We start from the raw sequence: 19091 nt of genomic DNA, 5'->3' as shown, positions 1-19091 counted from the left end.
GTTTGTGTGAGCGGCGGTACGGGGAAGGGCGGGGCTCGCCCGCATACCCGGCGCCTTTTAACGAATTTAGGATCGGACGCGTTTTGCCGAGGAACACGTTCCGGCAGTAACGGAAATATCGGCAGTAACGGCCGCTGCGGAAAGCATGGGTGCATGCCAGGAATGAGAACAGTACTCCAAATGTTAAAAAAAAAAAATATATTGTAAGTACAGTACAAAAACTTTTTTTGTATAACTGTAACCTGGATCAAACAGCAAGGAAATAACAAAAATATAAAAACTGCTAAATCTTGCCAAAGTTTTCCCTCTAGTACCAAATACCACAAGATACGGATTATACAAAGTGTACAAATTTTTAAATAAAAATACAATACAGCAGGGTTGTGTGTGTGTTTGTCAAACTCTTCAAAGAGTTTTTCCGTTGTAGGGATGCCCAAGCTGAAGCTGATCCCCTTCGGTTCTTCGGAGAGCGGATACCCTGTCACCAGGCTGCTCCCGACTGCAAAGGGCTGGAAAGAGCCAGTGATTTTGTGACGCTCCCAACAGCAGATGCTTTAGTCCGGGCCAGGATCCCAAGCAGAATCAGACTGTCGCCCTCCTGGGCCCTTCCCAGTTCCAAGCTCAACTGGGATTCATCGTACATTGTTGAAACATGTGGGCTTTGGGCCGAGGCTCGGGCTGAGAACCTGTGTGGTGGTCTGAGAGCCTTCTGCCTCCTGCACTGACTGATCGAGAAAAACCTAAGGCTGCGCTGAGAAAAGCTCCGTAAGAGACAGACTTGCCTCGTCCAGGCACAGCGGGGGAATGCACAGCAAAGAGGAACGGGGAGAAAAACCCTCCTGTACACCCAAGGATTTAATTTAAATGTGATTTGGGGCTCAGCCACAATGAGGGACAGCTCACTTGCAACCGCCCTGAAAAACAGAAGCTAGGCTTCAGCCTGGAAGCATAAAAATGCTCTTCTGTCGTTTTAGAACTTTTATAAGGCTGGAAAGGCTAGAGTCAGATTATATTCCAGTTGTTTTACCTACCTTCACAAGGTAGCCTGTTTCTACAAACAGTTAAAAATCTTCCTGGTGTTTCCCCATGCGATGCCAATGCTTACTACTACGCGTTCCTGCAGGAATTGGGGTGAGGCAAACTTGATTCATATTTTCCATGCGCTGTTGGTGGAGGGAGGGATTTTTGCTTTTAAATTATGTATATATATATATATACACACACAGAAATATACAGGATAAATTAAAATCTGTTACAGATACTAGTAAAAGTTAAATACATATGATATGAACACCACGTACACGTACATACAGACACACAAAAGCCTATATGAGAATCAAGTGCTCTCCTGCGGCTCCTCTTCCAGAGGAGCAAAAAACCAAACACCAAGTACGTGGCTGGAAGGAAGGGGAATCGGTCCAATCAACCCACGTGTGCCTTACTCAGCCGTAACTGCTTCCAACCAGTCATTAGTCACTGCCTCACAGCAGCACCATGGCTCTTTCAATACCGCTGCTGAAAGGGATGGGGGATGAGCGATCTCAGAAACCCGTTCACTAAACGGGTCCAAGATGGGCGGAAGCAATCCCAGTTTTTCCCATCTGCTTCCACGCTCTTCTCCATCAAAACAGCCTGACGGTGCTCTGGAAAAATCAGCAGGAGGTTCATTTTCTCAAGCCAATGCAGTTGGTTGATATATCGTGCTAATGACAATTTGGGTGCAAGTCCACAAGAAAAGATGAAATTCATTGCCATTTCCCATTTTACTTCAAATGCCAGCTACCAGACCAGCCAGACGACGCTGACAACTTTCAGTTATTACTGACTGAAGGTGGGGGAGGGTTGGAAGAGCTCTGTATCTTTGATCAGCTTTCCAGCTTCCCTCTCAAGCATTTTAAACTGAAAAGCAGTTAGACACAGGGCTGGTGAAAAGTTCAGTTCTACTCCTTGGTCCAAAATATATTATCATCTCTACCTGCCCATAGAATATCAGAATACTTTAGGCTAGAAGGGATATCAGGAGGTCATCTGGTCCCTCCCCCTGTTTAAAGAAAGTCGAACTACAGCAGGCTGCTCATTCAGTTTTTGAATATCATCAAGGACAGAGAGTCAACAACCTCTCTGGGCCACCTGTTTCAATGACCCCTCTCATGGTGACATTTTTTTCTTTATATCAGTAAGTTCATTCTCTGGCTGCTTCCCCCACTAGATGATCTGAATTTAAGGCGAGTATCTCAAAAGCTTTCTGAATTCTTCATACAAAATACTTTCAGATTGGAGGACATTTCACCCACTGACACAAAAGGGTTTTCTCAGCTTAACTTCACAACTTTTCATAAAATAGAAGTCAAATAGTTACAATCCTATGTATATACTATACAGATACAAAACTTTAAAACCCTACACACAGAGCCCTTTGGGAGTGCCGGTGTAGTGCGTATGTACACAAGTCAGTTATGCAGAGGCTGAGTACATCCCAGGATCCTTTCCCATCAAAGTCCAGGCATGATGTAGGCGATGTTGTCTAGTGTGTTTGACTGGGAAAAGAAATTCAGTATTTTTTAGTGTCAGGTAATGACTCAAAATCCTTAAAAAATGACACAGACGAGCGTACTAAGCACGTTCACTTGTCTTACAAGTTATCATATGATAAGACAACCAAATCTGCCTAGCCATCATGACCACTGCTAGGCTTATTTTCACATTTTTGGAAATGTAAGTTAACTAAACATAAAGGTAGCCTCAGTATTTGTAAGTACCTGGAAAAAATGAAAATGCTTGAGGCTTTCCTTAAGTGACCTCCTCCTTACAAACCCCATACTCTATCTCTGAATTTGAAAGAAGCCACATCGACCATATCACATCAACCACAGGAAACACTAGTGATGAAGGACTTGAGCAAGGCAATCAAAGTTGTAGCATTTAAAAAAAAAATACTACTTGACTTTACACTCATAAGTCCTTGATGAAATTCTATAATGTAAAAGTAAAAGAAAAACCCTCAAATTCACCCACTAACAGGGTATCAGATGTGGAAAAAGTGCCCTCCAGTTTTCCTTGCAAAATGTGATACAATTCTGAGAGTAACAGTCCTTCTCGTGCACATCAGAAAACAAGACCCAGCAGTATATTATCTGTATATTCTTCAAATGCAGTATTTCAGTAAGCTCAAGCCTGTGGCTGGACGGCTGAAGAAGGCCTTAGGAAAACCACCTTTTAGTTGCTGAAGACAGAGAAGCTGGAGCTGCACCAGTTGTGATTCTAGTATCTATCAATGCCACCTACCGACTGAATAGCTAAATTGCATCCTACATGCAACACGGCCACTGACAATTTTATCCGTCTTAAAATACCACTGTTGTTATGTATCTGATGGTAAAAATCAGAACAATTAATTTATTATCAAGTCTGAATACCAGTTTTCAGAAGTGAAGACTAAGTGCCTTAATCCACCAAAAGCTCCACTGCCCCTTACAACAATAAGTTGATCAAGTTTACAATAGATGTACCATGAGTCATGTGGTGTCATTGCTCTGAATGCACTTGGCAAGCAAGAAGGAAAAAAAGCATAGGATGTTTTTCCATGGCTTAGGATGGGAACACCCCGCTGACTCAGCTTTTGTGCAGGCAGCTAGTTTGTGGGAGCTCACAGCCTAAACTGTCAACTTTGTTGTTGTTGTCAATAGCCCATTCTCAGAATGAATCAATGTTTGGGCTGCCCTGATATAACATGCCATTTCTCTCTGCCAGATTTGGTTTTAATCTCTTAATTTTTGTGGACTACAGATTTATTTTGCATTTCTGCTCCTCTCTGCTGCTTTATTTATGTCTCCTGTTGGAGGTATGACTCCTGATCTTCATCTATGTCCACATCGTGCTACATGGACTCCACAAGCTGCTGCTAAATCAGGGCTCAATATTAAGCGTAGCTCAAACTGTAAAAGAACCTGTAGTTATGCAGTTCCTTAAAACAGAGACTATTTTTCTTTCCTTGAAGAAGGTTACAGGCATGTGTAAAAGCCTCTACTCAATCACATTAGGAATCCTGAGATCACAAGTTATTTTTTATGCTACTAAAGGAAAAACAGATTGTGTGATAGAGGGCAGCTACAAGGTGCTTTTTATTTTTAGGGAAAATTTGAACTTTCAAAAATACAGATATGTGTACAGGCGCATTGATTCAGATAGACTGATTCAGTCACTAGAACTGCAATCAATGCTATAAATATTAGGTCAGTTGCCTCTGGGAGAAAAAAAGTTGCACAGTACAACAGTAGCATCTGAAAGAATTTCAAGACATATTTCTCTATAAAAGTGTATGAGCAAGACCATTTTCTTATTGCACTGGAATTATAATCACATCATAAGATTGATTCACCAAAAATCTCTAGCTGGGCTCTACTGAAATTAACAGTGCTAGAATGGAAACAACCACAAGGAACTCACCAAAACGTGCTTAGGGCAGCCATTCAGCTCGGGCAGTTGCGTGGTCAGACACGCTAACGGGCCCAAAGCACAGATGATTGAATCTAGAAGTACTGACAAACTTCCTGAAACAGCCACCATTCCCTGGAAGTAAGGAAAGAAAAAATTGGATAGGGATGAGTAGCGGAAATTACGGTTCTTTCACAACTGTATTGATTCTCATGCAGATACAGTATCTTCACTCTTGAGCTCCTCTAGTGACTTTCATTATTAACACAGTAACAAAACTATGCCATGAGCTTTCGAGAGACTGCTGACTCAAAAAATGTAAGAATTCAGTAGGCAACATACTGGTGTAGGAAAAAAGTAGGGAACAACAGAAAAGGTCAGAAAGTTGTCAGTTGCATAAAACAATTCCACAATTTTTTGTAATGTAATTTCTTTGGCATTTTGTCCCATCTATTTTGTTAACTGCGAGAGTCCTAAAGACAAAAGTTGTTTTATTATTGAAGTCTAAAGAAATGCTAAGTCTGTAACAAATGCTTTAGATATTGATATACTTTCAGGAAATGGAATCTGTTTGTGTGCATTTCTGTAAAGGGGAGATTTTACTCTGGTTGTTCTTCTGAAGAATGACCTCAATCATCCATACCAGAAACAAAATGCAAGAACATTTATTCTACTGCTGATAAAACAAGCAAGTATAGTGGGATGAGATGATCACGCTAGCCATAAAATTTGATGATACTATTTGAGCCAAAGACGTGTTCTCCTTACAGGCTGGGCTGAGTTATGAAAGTGCATGCCTGTGTGTGCGTGCCTGTGTGTGCATGCATAGAATCACTACCATTTAACAGTAGGAAACCATTAAAATATGGTATCTTCTATATTACCGGGTAAACTGAAACAATAGTAGCCCCTATCGAAACCACTGGCAATATGATACTGCCAGAAAACAACAGGATATGCAAAAAACATCTTGGTAAAGACTGATGGTTTTCTAAGAAGGCTTGAGACAGAAACTGAACCAGATACTGGCAAAGATAGCAAGGAAGTACCAGATCCAAGGTGAACATACAGTAAGAAAAGACTGAAGAGTTTGCTGAACTTAGAATCGCCTTCTAGGACCTAGAGCTGCAAAGGAACTGTCTTTCTTTGATGCCTACTGTTTACTGACAAACAAAGCTTTTTATTTCACTGAAAACAAAGAGCAATGCATCAAAGAAACACAACACGCCATCTCTAATTTCTCCTCCTAACAGAAAAGCATTGGTTAAACTTTTAAGTAAGATAAAAAAGTAATCCCCCCCAATCCTGTGTGCAGATTACATGACATCACTGTGACATCGCTGGTTACAGACTCACCTCTGTTTCCTGCAGTCTGTGTCCAATGAGGCTCAGAGATTCACCCAGCAACTGCAAGTGTGCAGCTACATCAATAGGATCTGTCTCGGGGAGTTTGGCTGGTGAGGAAGACACCACCACAGTGCTGGTAGGGGATTTCTTATGAGGGGAAATCACTCCTGTTGGAGAAGCTGGAAACGTACAAATTACAACTCCATATTCTCCTTCTTTCATTCTTGTAAAGTTCATATCTCAAACACATGGGATGCTTAATTAGTTATGTGGGCCTGGTCCTGTGGTTTCTGGAGTAAAAAGTTTCCTTCTATGTGTCCAAAGCATCTACCTCAGCTGAATGCAATTTGGGAGATTTGGTAAACAGAGATGCCAAGCCAAAACTAACCCTTTTTCCTCTGGCAGCAAACTAATCCCACTAGAACTTCCCTTCTGCCTCTTCTTATTTTACATTTCAATCCCTAAACTGATAAAACAATATCATTCTACGAATTAGACAATGAAATCTTGAAAAATGCCGACATCATTCTTGCTCTCACAGAAAAAAATTTTTTGAGTTATAAGATGATACAGATTTTGAGCCTTGTGAGAAAGCAGGTAGGGTGTGAAGCAGGAAAGGACCTTTGTTCTTTGTTCCACAGGCAACACTACCTTTCCTGTCCAAGAAAAAGACCAGAGCAAATAAAGTGCAACAATTACCTTTTATTTTTGGTGCACCGTCTGAAGACGATGCCTTTCTCTTCACAGTGGTGGCCTCTGCTTTATTCTGTTTGTGTTGGAGATACTGAGCTTTCTGTTTCCAGATCTGCAGTTACCATGGTATGAAAAGAGAGATTCATAACATTAGGTAATTCTGTTACCTGATGCCAGGACCTGGAGGCAGAATGATGTTACATAGCTAACTGGTGAAGCAATACCATGAGAAGAAAACAGATGCTTTTATGATCGCAAGGGCAAGGCTTCCATACTTTCCACCTTTACGTACTTTGGGGACATAGGTAGCATTTTTCAAGGTATGGTGGCAATGCTGCCAGCATGCTCTGACCTAAGCACCTCGTTTACAGAAATCATTTTATAAAAAAATCTCACACACGCTCACCAGTTTATCCTTCTCAGGTAGCTGTTTCCACACTTCTGCCAGTTTTTTACTTAGTTCTCCAAAATCTGGCAGAAGGAAAGAAGAAAAATGTTTAAAACAAATGTTTACAACAAATGAAACCATAAAATCATGCAGACAACATGGGAAATCTACTGTCCCATGCATACACATTTCGGAAGCAACCCATTCCACAACTGGAACTCTCCACGCTGTCCTGAAAATGACTGCCAGTATGCATTCCCAGTACTGTTAAAAATGAAAAAAGCTGATACTGGAAATACGAAGTCACACATGTACATACAGGAAAGTGACACAATGAAGGCAACTCTTTAAGTAAAGAAAGAAAGAGCTAACAATTTCTTTATCCAGATTCACAGCTTGGTTAAAAGCCAATGAAATCAAATCGTGAAGTCCACTCTTGTCCCCTTTGCCACCTCTTACTCAAAGAAAATTGGCAGATTCTTTGCATTCTGTCAAAATTAAGAGGTTGGTGTGAAATGGAGACAACGTGTTCTGATAATTAATCCAACTGGTGTATAATCAAGTGAAGAGATGGTCAGAGTACTCTCACCTATTCCAGGGTGCTCAGACACAATAGTTGTACGATATTCCTTACAGAACACTTGATAGGCAGACATGTTTTTCTTCTTTGGCTAGTCAGAAGAAGAAAAGGAAACAAAGATTTGTAATTACGATGAGACCTACTCAAATGTAATAAGAATTTGGCATTTATTGAAGACTTAAAGAAAGATGTAGTGCTTAGATCAGGAACCTAAAAACCACTATTTTACATGTTCTGGCTGAATTTAGTGTTTATGAAAACACAGGAACCAGCCCGAACCAGTCTTAGTATAAGGCTTATCTTGCAATAACTCTATCAATACATTTCATTCATAAGTTACAACAACCTGCTATTCTAAATCCAGGATCAACATACACCTCTGTTATATATTTCAGTTTTAAAACTTAAAATATTTTTTAAAAAGTTATCTGTCATAGCATTGACAGTACCTATTATAGATCTGTCAAAACAATTGAGTCCTCATCATAATGTTTTGTTCCACTCCTTGCATCCTTACAAAACACTTCAAATTGGCAGGAAAACAGACAGTATAAATACATTGACAGCAGAGGCATAAACAGTTGCCGTGCTATGATTGGAGAAAACTTACCCAATAGAACAGAATAATGGCTGAACAAATTTGGGCTACGTCTGTCCATTTCCTAACACAAACCCACTCTTATCTATCTGAACACACAGAAACTGCTTTTCCCCATTTATATACTTACACAGCAACAGTTACATCACCTGTAAACTCATTCATATGCTAGCAACAATTTCTCCTATTCATATTTTTATACATTAACCATGGAAAACTGAATTTATGAGTACAGGACAAAACTGGTTGTAAGAATTAGAATTTCATTTGAAATGAGTAAATGAGTAAATATCTTCACTTTTCAGGTTAGAGCTTGATTCCTTTTTACAGACACTGGAATGATGGACTAGATCACTAGTCCAAAAGTCCGACTGGTGATAGCTAGAACTGGTTACCTTAGAAAATGATGCAGTTGTGCTTGGTATATAACCTGTATCAAGCAAATTAAGTATAATCTTTTCAAAGAACCTCTATCAGCTAAAGATTGCATGTGCCACAAAACCAGAATGATATATATTCCTTCTGCTACAAACAGAAATCACAGTGGCTGACAGATTTTTCCAAACATGCTTCAGGGAAACCATCGATCCTGGTATTAGTTATCTTTCTGTTTCAATTTAACATGCCTTTGCAATGGAGTGCCTAATTCACCATTACCCATCACCCAATTTCTATTTTCCCTTCAGTTTTTCCTTACTTTTTCTCTTTCTCTTTCCTTTTCTCTTTCCTTTTCCTTTTCTCTTTCTCTTTCCTTTTCTCTTTCCTTTTCTCTTTCTCTTTCCTTTTCTTTTTCTTTTTCTCTTTCTCTTTCCTTTTCTCTTTCCTTTTCCTTTTCTCTTTCTCTTTCTCTTTCCTTTTCTCTTTCTCTTTCCTTTTCCTTTTCTCTTTCTCTTTCCTTTTCCTTTTCTCTTTCCTTTTCCCATTTCTCAGCTTTGTCCTTCTCCTTGTCTTCTTTTTTCCTCCTCTTCTCACCTTGACCATCTGAGTGAAAAACAGCAGGAGGAGGTGGAGGAAGAACATAGGGGGTACTGGGAGGAGGTGGTGGTGACACTGTTACTTCCGCTACTGTCACGGGAGCGTGCCCAGAACTCTTTTTAGACTTAGAGTGCTTCTTCTCTCTGTGTTTCTCCTTGTCTTTCTTCTTCTTACTTTTTTTTGACTTCTTCTTCTTCTTGATTTCCCGGTAGGAGTCATCTATCACTAGCTCTCCAGCCTCCAACTCCCCACCAGAAGAGGAACCAGATTCTGGCGGTGCATCCATACCTGAAATTTCATACTCGCTCCCATGGCTCTCTGAAAAAAGGGAGGAGTCAGCACCAAAACTCTCAGAAGGTGGATGCGAGTCTGAAGGTGGTTTGTGCTTCTTCCGGGATGACTTCAGGAAGCTCTGTAGTTCATGACCCAGCAGGAATGAGCCTTGCTCATCTCGAGCTGATTTCTTTGAAGATTTCTTTGCAGCTGCTGGTGCTGAAGAGTAGGAGAAAGAATCATCATCTGCTGCACTACTTTTCTCTTTTGGTGAAAGAATGAGCTTCATCTTCAAGCCATCAGGTTCACGAAGAGTAAGTGTCTCTGTGTTGACATAGAGAGGTTTCATTTTTTTAGATTTGTGGAAGCTGCCATCATCCACCGAGTGCTCCCCACTGCTCCCACTCAGCTTCTTCTTGTGGTGCTCCTTTTTGCTTTCGGAATGGCCTGAGGAAGAGTGAGATGATTTTTCAGACATCTTCTTTGAAGACTTTGAGCTTGTGGCCAAAGGTGAGGTGATAGCCTTGAGTAAATCCATGGTTGTATCAGCTGAGGATGGGCTAGAAACTGCTTTTTTCTTCTTCTTTGATGGTAGATCCAAAGGCGAAACACCTGAAAAAGATCAAGATAAATGTACATCAAGGTGATCCCCTTAAAGACGGAATTACATTAGCCCAAAGAAGTGAAGTGGGAATCCCGTAAGATTTATGATTACAGCTAACAGATTTACAACCTGGATTAGACAGAAGATCTGTGAAGCTTGTAGCCAGCTCAGCACAGCCTTACTGGTAACACCTGAGCTGATCAAACAATTTAAGGCAGGAAGACAGAGTAGGAAAGCTCTTGAAGTTTTGTCAAACTCTGTAACCTATTGTGAAATAACACATTTTGACGGAAATGTATCTTACTGAGCCTGAAATTACAAGTTTTTTGTGACAATTTTAGCCAACGTGAGACCAACGAACTGAAAACACAAGCTTCTTCATTCTGAAAATAGATTTTGATGAAATTTCAGCTTAGCTTTCCCTTTTCATTGGGCCAGAAATAAATCTTAAACCTGTTAAGCTTTTATGAACAGAATTGTCAATTTCTGGCCTGCTTACTAATTGTGAGAATAATGTTTCTATATTTAAACTGAACCCCAAAACATTTATTTTTCAACCTGATGCATTCTGTTTTTAGAATTTCAGAGAAAGTAATACTATCTGCAAGTAAAATTACAGTTTGTAATGCAATAGGGAAAAAAGAAATGCAAATGCCAGAAGGGAAGGCATAGATTAGAAAACTACAACTTGTCGATGACAAGGGGGTGGAAGATCTCTACCCTCAACGATGGCAACTTGTTAAACTAGACTCTGAAAATATCATTCTCTAATCTTCTGCTGTCTGGTGCTGATCAGTGTCAGGTTTGTTATTACATGTCCTAAGACAGGTTGATGTACTCTCCCTCTATAAAGTGCTAACCACAAAGCTTGATGACACTGGTTTAACAGCATCCTTTCATCAAAGTCATGATCTGCTGGGCCCCTGACCTGCTTGATTATTATCTCACCTCTGTAGCAGAACTCATCGGAGGAGTGCTTTCTCTTCTTTTTGTGAGGTTCTGTCCCCGGAAAAAGCTCACTGTCCTAGAATAAGAAGAAAAACATTGCTGACAAACAAGAAGGAAATAATATGAGATTCACATAGGCTACTGACATAGATAATAATTTGTAGGAGATATCAAGAGTTATTTGTATTAGTGTAACATCAAGGAACTCTAGGTATGAACCAGGATAGTTATTCTAGGTGCTGAAACAAGCAAAGGAAACATACTTTGTCCCCAGGAGCCCACAGTGTAGGTTTAAGGTAAGAGACAAAAAGCATGGTACAGATAGGTGGGATAACACAAAAGATGGTATTAGTCAGGATTGGTTTCAGCACATCAGCCACCTAACTGGCATCAAGCTTTCTGTAGGCACTGCAGCACAACAGGGCTACAAGGAAATTGAAAGACAGATCTCTACAGGGAGCTCCCCCCAAGTGAGAGGAGCAATACACAGGAAAACTTGAAAAAGCACATTTGAAAGTGTTAAGAAATGGGCAATGAAAGCCAGCACTTGGAGATCAGCTGATGAGTTTGTAAAAGACAGACATCTACCTCTTAATAAAGCTAAGAAATAACTAAGCATGCATACATAGGCTGTCAAGCCTTGAAAATGAAGGTGAGCAGTTCATGTTTAATATGCTGAAAAAGATAAAAGAAGTGAAAGGAGGTACAGAGAGGTGACAATTAAAATGATGGGCGAAAAAATTGTCCTTAATATGTCATGTCATCTAATTATTATTTGTCTCTTGACCAATTTATGGTCTGAAAATGAAGCTCCTCTACAGAATCCCATCTGCATGATAGAAGATTTTCATTTTAAACTAGAACTTCTTTTCCAGATTAAAAAAAAATAATAATCACAAGATTCACCTTTGAGCTAACAGCAGAAATTTTAGCTCAAAGAGGAAAGCTTTAAAGAAACTTAAGTTGTCACTATGTGATTTCAGAGTTAAGGCCCCAAAGAGGTGAATAGGGCAAGTTCATACCTCTCAAGAGCTATCGTTTCGGGCTGTCTGCAGAATCAGGAAGACAACAGTGCATCAGTTAACATTATATTCATCCTTTGCTGGCTATTTATACAACCATAAATTCCAAAAATCTTTTTTTTTCCCTTTGAGTGTGTGCGTAAAAAGTTATTCATGCTATCTTATGACGTGCAAGGTTCTACATCAAGACTATGACAGCATCCTACTACCCTATTTTCTGAGGCCAGAAAAATCAGAATCAGTTGCAGTTGGGACCGACCCCCTCCTTTTCCCCAGGAAAGTTACTGAACAGTATAGGACACGATTAGCTGCTCTTGCTGTCTTCTACATGCATTTCTATATAAAAAAGAGCAAGAAACCCATTGATTCAATTCCATCACTAGCTTTACACATATCCTTATACCTTCCACCTTTTCTCTGAGGGCTTCCTGACCTGAGTTGCTATCTCGTCTTCCTCTTGCAGCAGATCCTTGTAAGAGCGCTTTTTCTCTCGCTGTATCCTGCCAGTTGCCAGCCCCACGTCATCAACACTTCGGTCACTCTCTAGGAACTCTAAGATTTATGTGAAATGGGAAAAAGGAAGAAATGAAATACTTCATTAAGGAATGACAGAAATGCGGACTATGCACAAAACAAGACAACAGTGGACATTGGCACAGAGTGATGCACAAAACCCAACAAGCACAGGGGCATAAAAAATAACAATCTGTACTCTCCAATCACAGTGATGGGGCTCATTGCTCTAATGCTGTAATACAATCACTCAAGATCTCATTTCTAACCCTTGTATATTTATTTCTTCCTAAAGACAACTGGGCCTAGAAACGTTACCATGACTAAATATAACCTCACCCCTGGTCTCCCATTCCATTGACCTGGCAGGGAGAAGAAAGGCTGCAGTGGCAGAGTTACCAATCAAGGTGTTTATGTTAGGAAATACCACCCATTTCTCTCAAGTTCTAATCCCAGTACTTTACACATGGAAGTCAAGGGCTTGGGATCCTCCAGCAACTTGGCCAGGTTAAATTTAAGGGCTCCACAGCACACTAGCTTCCTTTCCCACTCTGACTGCATGGCCTGGCAAAGGCTGCAGAGGGTACCTTTTTTTTTTTTTTTTTTTTTTTTGGCAACTCTCTCTGAGATTATGAAGCAGTCATACCTTCTTTCTTCTTGGAGTCATCATAAGCCATGGTGGTCCTGCAGGAGCCTGAGAATGTGTTGCCACGTCTGGGCTCCTTCCCCCGTTCCCATCTACAGGAAAAGGTCTGAGAAACAGAGAATGAAAATAACCCTCCCATAAAGAAGAATCACGATGTAAAATGGGATACTTCCTCTGAACCAAGTGAAGATTCTCTGGAAGACAGTGGGAAAGGAAAGCAGTCTACCTTCTGGTTGGTTCACGCTCACTCTTCAGCCTCAACAGAATATTTTTTTTAAATTAAATTGGAAGTTGTTCTTCTATTATTTTAAAGATATAAAGGACCACCTCTTCCCTTGTAAAATCTCCAAATTGCTGAAGCAATTTATTTACAAAAATAGAAAGCGGGTGAGAAGACAGATAAGTTTGATTTTCATAACACACAAAACCGCACCCAAGCTTGTGTCAAAGCCATTTTTTGTCAGGAGCCACTGTAGCAAAGATCGGGATGTTTAAAGAGAGATTTCAAACCCTTGAATCTCAGATGAAGTGAAGGAAAAGAAGGAATCAGGCAGAAATCATTGCACTACAAAAGAATAATTTCAAATCTTTTTAACTAAAGGATTGCACATTTTGTAGTGAAGGTGTGCATCCTTCTGATGCGTTTCCCAACACTACCACTGCAGCCATTCTGAATGCCCAGCCTGGGAGAGGGAATGCAAGAAAGAACTCCTTTTCACTAGGCCTTCTGTAGCACCCCAACCCCTGCCAGCCCCCAGTTTTGGGCTTCCTCTGACTGAGTCATTCTGTTCCACAGTTACTGGTATAGGGCAGGACTGAGCCCTTATGGAATAGCTGCACTCTGGTTCTCTCAGAGTAATCAGCTTTTCTTCTTCAGTCAGCAACCAGCTTAACATTAAAAGATCAACCCTCTGCTCATAAGCAACTAAACCAATTGCACCTAACTGATTTTGTATGTTTGTGTGTATGCGCACACATGTGTAAGCATTCAACGACAAAGACCATGCAGCTTGTTGATTGTAGCTGTCACAGTAATCTTGCCACACTGAAGTTACATTTGAGTGCCTTGGGAGCAGGGAACTTGTGCTTGTACATCCCTGCACATACCTTGATTTTATAAATAATTGGCTGAGGCTGAGAATGTACAACATATGCATCCTATAGTGGTAACTTAAGTGAAACAACAAAGGTCCAACTAAATCAAGTTTGCAGGTACACAGGAGATGTTTCTGTTTAAATTCACAGGAATACATGTTATTTCTTCAGGTTTTGGGAAACTGTCTGCCACAAAATGCTTTAAGCCAGTATTCTGACTACTATACACTGTTGATAGCAGGCACAGCAATTTGTAGGCAGAATTTATGTATACACACAAGACCACTGCATATGTATAGGCAATAGAGCGTTGCACTTTGCAACAGAAAAGAGCATCTTGCCACTTGTGGGCTCACAATCTTGAACCAGATCTTGTCAACATTTCATGATGTTGAGCTGTCATATGGACTTCAGTGGGAACACACATGATACTAAAGCACTGTGCTCAAGAGGACAAGGGCCTAAGCTAGACACTGCTCAGCAAAACAAAGCTGAAGACAGTCATTCATGAACAGATGACTTGGAGAAACTAAGATTTCTTTATAGCTATACATATACCTTTTAGTCTCTTATTTAATTTTATGTGCTTAGCAGGTATAAAGGTTGGTAGATAACACCCAAAGGGGCTTAAAACCTAGACCTCTAACCCTGCAGATACAAAACACATCCTTAACTGGTCTCATCCTGTAAATCCTAATTAGGTTCCCCTGCTTCAAATTCTTCGGTTTCAGCAGTAATCGCACAGGTTCAGGGGAGAAGCTCTCCCTCCGCGCCTCCCGTTCCTTAACGCACACGCTTGCGGGACCAAGCCCAAGCGCTGCTCTTCTGCAGCCCCCACCCCGGCCTCCACAGGGACCTCCGTGGTTCTCCGGTCCCCCACGGGAGGCTACACACCCCACTGGCGACAGACCGCGGCGGGTGAAAGCCGAGGGGCGGCGGCGGCTCGAGCCAGGCTCCCTTGCCCCATTTCCAGCGACCTGGCGGGACCGGAGGGGGCGGGGGGGGGGGGCCAAACGTCGGCACCGGCTCCTCCTCAGACACGGACCCGAGGTCAGGTCAGGTCGGGCCCCTCCCGCGCCCCCCAGGGCACCCCGCGGCCCAGCCCCGCGCATGCGCGTCAACACCCTCAGGACTTGGGGCCCCACCACCGCCCGCCACCTCCGTTTGAAGCGCCTTCGGCCGCCCCGCTGCCGCCCGCGTGCCCTCTCACCCGAGCGGGCTCCGGCCTCACTCCAAGCCCGCGGCTCCGCCCCTGCTGCAGGCTCGAGCGTACCCCCGGTGGCGGGGCCACCCAGCGGCGACAGGGCCCGCCGAGCCGCAGCCGCAGAACGGGGAGGTGCCGCGGCCGCCTCACTCCGCGCCGCCGCTTCCCGCCGCGCCGCCGAAGCCCGCGGCCGCCATCTTGGAGAGGGGGACAAGGGACACCCGCCCGGCGCCGCGAGCAGGGGCAGCTAGACGAGCGCCGAGCGCATCCAACGTGGCACCCGCGGGGCGGGGGAGAAGGCGGGGTGCGGGATTGCCGAGCGCATCGATGGCCTGGGCGGGCGGGCAGCACCGTTGCCCGGGCACTGAGCAGAGCCGCCACCCCGCCCCGGGCGGCAGGGCCTTGGGGCGGCAGCCGCCACGCATTTAGCCTTCCCCGCCACAGCACGCCACTGCTATCCCGCGTGGAGTTGGGAATATCATGCGCCGGGGCCTGCCCAGCAGCTCGGCCCCGGGGCCTGGTCTGGGGCCTACCCGCCGTCGCCCACCCGGTGCCCCGCTGGTGCAAGCGCCCGGGGCAGGACCGGGGCCAGCGAGGGGCTGTAACGCGCTACTGCTTGCACTGGGGGCTGGGCCGCCCACCGAGCTCCCAGGAAGCCCAGCGTGGTTCCCTGGGTGCCGTGTGCCCCCTCAGAGGTGTGGGAGACACGAGTGGGCTGCAGGCAGCGGGCCTGCGCTTGGCCCCGGCTCTGCCCCTCAGCACCTGGCGTAGAGTGTGTGCCCACCTTCCCCCTGCCTTCCGCACAACCGCCCCTCTGAGCCTGCGAGTGCTGCACTGTCGCGGCACAGCTTCCTCTCTGTCATTGTCCCTTTCTTTAAGAGACTTAATTTCTGAGCTGGCTGGGCTTGTAGTTGTTGGCTGCTTGTGCCTGTCACGATGGGTCAATGGGAAAGGGTGGAATCCTGTTATTAAGCAGTTACAGAGCCAGCACTTTCATGAGATTAGTTGTGCGTGCACATGAACAGGCAGATCTCCTGTAAGCCCATCTGATTGCTGGAGGAATTGAGTAGATGTACTGCACACAGGTGGAGCCAGGACCAGCCAGAACCGACAAGCATATCTGAGCAGCACACTCGGCTACCGGCTGTGAATGCATCGTGCAACCCTCACACCCTTTCCAATCAACTGTCCCAAGGTGGCAGGCAAGAGAAAGGCAAATTACCCCCAGCATCTTCTAAAGGGCTCATTCATTACTGCAGAGGATCCAAGAGAGAGGTAAAGCAGCTCAAGAAACAGCCTAGTCAGAAAAGACAAGTCTTTTTCCCACCAGATTAGCCTGCCTTCACTCTGACCACTCAGGAGGTCCCTGTTCAACAAACCTCATTTAACTCTTACCTTAAATCCCATCATCTCCACTGATGAAGGAGTCTTCTTTTTATTTAGATGCCGGCAGACACTCACATGACTCTTTGTCAGAGGCTGCTCAGAGTCACATGCTGTCTGCAGACTACAGTTCCCAGCCATGCCTGAGGTGAAACCTGGCCCATCACTGACATCCTGGTTCCCCAGCACATACACATCTGCCTTCTGGTCCTGCTGATGCTTTTGTGTCCTAACAAGTACATAATGGTGACAATAATTATTTGTGATACAGTAGGGCTTAGAGGAATTAGAAGAGGATAGAGGCCTATGCTGGTTATGCTGTGTGAAAGTATAGTTTGATCCAAAGTGAAGGGGTACAGCCTCTATGCACCGATCAATGTCTGCAAGTGCAGCAGCTGTAATGCATCAGAGTAAAAACCCACCAGCCTTTAGGCTGAGCACAAGGCCTGTGAAGATGTTCTCACGCATGTACACATGCATGTCTGCAGCTGGTGAAACTCTCTCTAAAATCACTCTGCCCTCCAACCCATAACCCAGGGAGGAGTTACCCAGGTGGACAAGTGCCTCTGCAAATTTATGACCAGCACCTTGCTAGAGTTGAACACACTGCAACTTGCTCCTCACCTCCAATTATTGATGATGTTTCTAGGGGTCTCAGTGATGGATCCATACCCCATTTGGCATTGCACAGTACAACAAAAACACGGCTCCTGTCACCAGGATTTTATAGTCTTCAGCTTTCTTGCTTGTGTTAGAGACCATAGAAACACCATTTAACTCCTGGAAGCACTTGGCCTATGGGTCAGGTGGAGGCAGAATGTGAGCCAGTCAGAATAAGCCATTTGAATGGTTGGGAGAGGCTAGGTGCAGCCTGAAGGAACAGAGATACAGATTGCTTTGAAAATTGAAAGCCTAAATTAGCCTGGTATTTGATGATGGCAAGCATTTGATAATGATAGCTAGTAAATGTGGAGGGATGGTATGTTTAATATTCTGCACCCTAGAATGAGAAAGGATTCAAGCTCCCCTGCAGTTTAATGTTTTAGTGCTGGATGGTTCGTAGGTATTAGATTGTGTCAGTGATTGGGTGTGGAGGCGAGAGAATGAATTTGCAGGTGAATTTGCAAAAATGAGCTGTAGCAGGGTATTTGCACATAAAACCACTGAAGCACCAATCATTCAGACTTCCCCTGGTGATATCTATCCATGCTCCTTTCCTCCCACAGGACAATCATAATAATAATAATAATAATAATTGTAATAGTAACAACAACATGTAGTCTCTCCTACCGCACTTTTCATCAGTGCAGAAATGCTCAGAAAAGCTCATTTCAGTCATTCCCATTCTTCAGAGCTAATAAAGGGAATCAGCCAGCACAAATCACTGGCATTTATTGGGTGCTTTCAAGCAGCTTCGCCTTTCCCTTTTCTAGAAAATCCAGGGATCCCTTTAGAGTGTACACCTAGATTATACAGGTCAGGTGGGGAAAATGTCAGGATACTGATAGTAAATTTAAGAGTCACAACCCCTTCAAATCCTTGACACCTGACAGAATTGTTTCTTTGCATACTCTTGAATATACGAGGTCGTAGCAGGGGAATCAGAAAATCAAACTGTCCCCATAGTTTTTAAGACCTGAATTGTAGCTTCAGTCTGTCTCAGACTATTGTGAGAATATTGCTTATTCCGACTTTCTTGCATTCTTTTGCCTACATGCCAGGGGTAGAAACTGCAAAAGGGTGCATGATATGTTGCCTCAGGTGTCTTCTTGACAGTGAGATAAGTATTGTAAGAAATGCTTTTCCAGTGCAGAATGTTTTAGGACGCGTGTATACTTTCTTATACTTAATGCAAGATTAGTTGCATGCTAAAGGCTTACCGCCCATGAAGCCATCCAATACGGTCTTGCTTTCCCCACATTATATCCACTACCCATCCTTGTCTGCCTGTTTTCTCTGGCCTGCACTAAGGTGCAAGTTTCTATATTTAGTAGCCCTCTTTTTGCTTTGTTGTTTTTTAATACTTTTTTTACTTGTTACATTGTTTTTTAGTTCAGTGGGGTCTCAAGTGCAAAGAGGGTAAGAGGAATGAATAGTGGCATGAGCATGAGCCCACAGACAAGTCATGTACAGAATTAAACACAGCACTCAGAGCTGTATGGACAATTATCAGTTCTCCCTGTCATAGTTTGCAATTCACAGATCTCTTTTCACTCCTGCCCCACTTTCCCATAATTTTTTCCTAGATGCCAAGATAATTTGGCATTAACGAGAATGGGACCTGGGTGAAAACCTCTGATCCCCCCCTATCCATGGAAAGCCTGCTTCGTTTTGCACACGCAGTGCTGCTCTCCTCTGTGCACACTGCAACACTTGTACGTTACTAGA

The 19091-nt window shown here is 43.3% G+C and overlaps 1 protein-coding gene across 6 annotated transcripts; it reads right to left on the bottom strand.

Annotated features, from left to right (window-relative positions):
• Positions 1 to 185: 185 nt before the first annotated feature.
• HMGXB4 (HMG-box containing 4) lies at positions 186 to 16798 on the bottom strand. 6 transcript variants are annotated; one of them, XM_063321613.1, is made up of 11 exons: positions 16716 to 16798; positions 12296 to 12414; positions 11863 to 11889; positions 10841 to 10916; positions 8738 to 9900; positions 7452 to 7533; positions 6881 to 6945; positions 6481 to 6586; positions 5791 to 5960; positions 4447 to 4569; positions 186 to 2537 (listed from the first exon to the last, which is right to left on the bottom strand). In XM_063321613.1, the coding sequence occupies exons 5-11, from the start codon at positions 9824 to 9826 to the stop codon at positions 2493 to 2495; spliced, it is 1680 nt and encodes a 559-aa protein (XP_063177683.1). In that variant the 5' UTR covers positions 9827 to 9900; positions 10841 to 10916; positions 11863 to 11889; positions 12296 to 12414; positions 16716 to 16798; the 3' UTR covers positions 186 to 2492. The 6 variants fall into 6 exon arrangements, with proteins under 6 accessions (XP_063177683.1, XP_063177662.1, XP_063177669.1 ...); XM_063321592.1 differs by lacking the exon at positions 11863 to 11889 and adding an exon at positions 13022 to 13127 and having other exon boundaries at positions 12266 to 12414; positions 16716 to 16737; XM_063321599.1 differs by lacking the exon at positions 11863 to 11889 and adding an exon at positions 13022 to 13127 and having other exon boundaries at positions 16716 to 16736.
• Between the last annotated feature and the right edge of the window lie 2293 nt (positions 16799 to 19091).

The sequence above is a fragment of the Chroicocephalus ridibundus genome, chromosome 1, assembly GCF_963924245.1.
Source record: "Chroicocephalus ridibundus chromosome 1, bChrRid1.1, whole genome shotgun sequence".
Classification (NCBI taxonomy): Eukaryota; Metazoa; Chordata; class Aves; order Charadriiformes; family Laridae; genus Chroicocephalus; species Chroicocephalus ridibundus.
Note: the sequence above shows the minus strand (reverse complement) of the source record. Positions and strands in the feature narration are given on the sequence as shown.

Coding starts and splice junctions, on each gene's coding strand:
- HMGXB4 (XM_063321592.1), bottom strand. Junction 7,534..8,737: donor AGGAAAGAGAAAGAGAAAAA/GTAAGGAAAAAC, acceptor TCTTCTGACTAG/CCAAAGAAGAAAAACATGTC. Junction 6,946..7,451: donor GTCTGAGCACCCTGGAATAG/GTGAGAGTACTC, acceptor TCCTTCTGCCAG/ATTTTGGAGAACTAAGTAAA.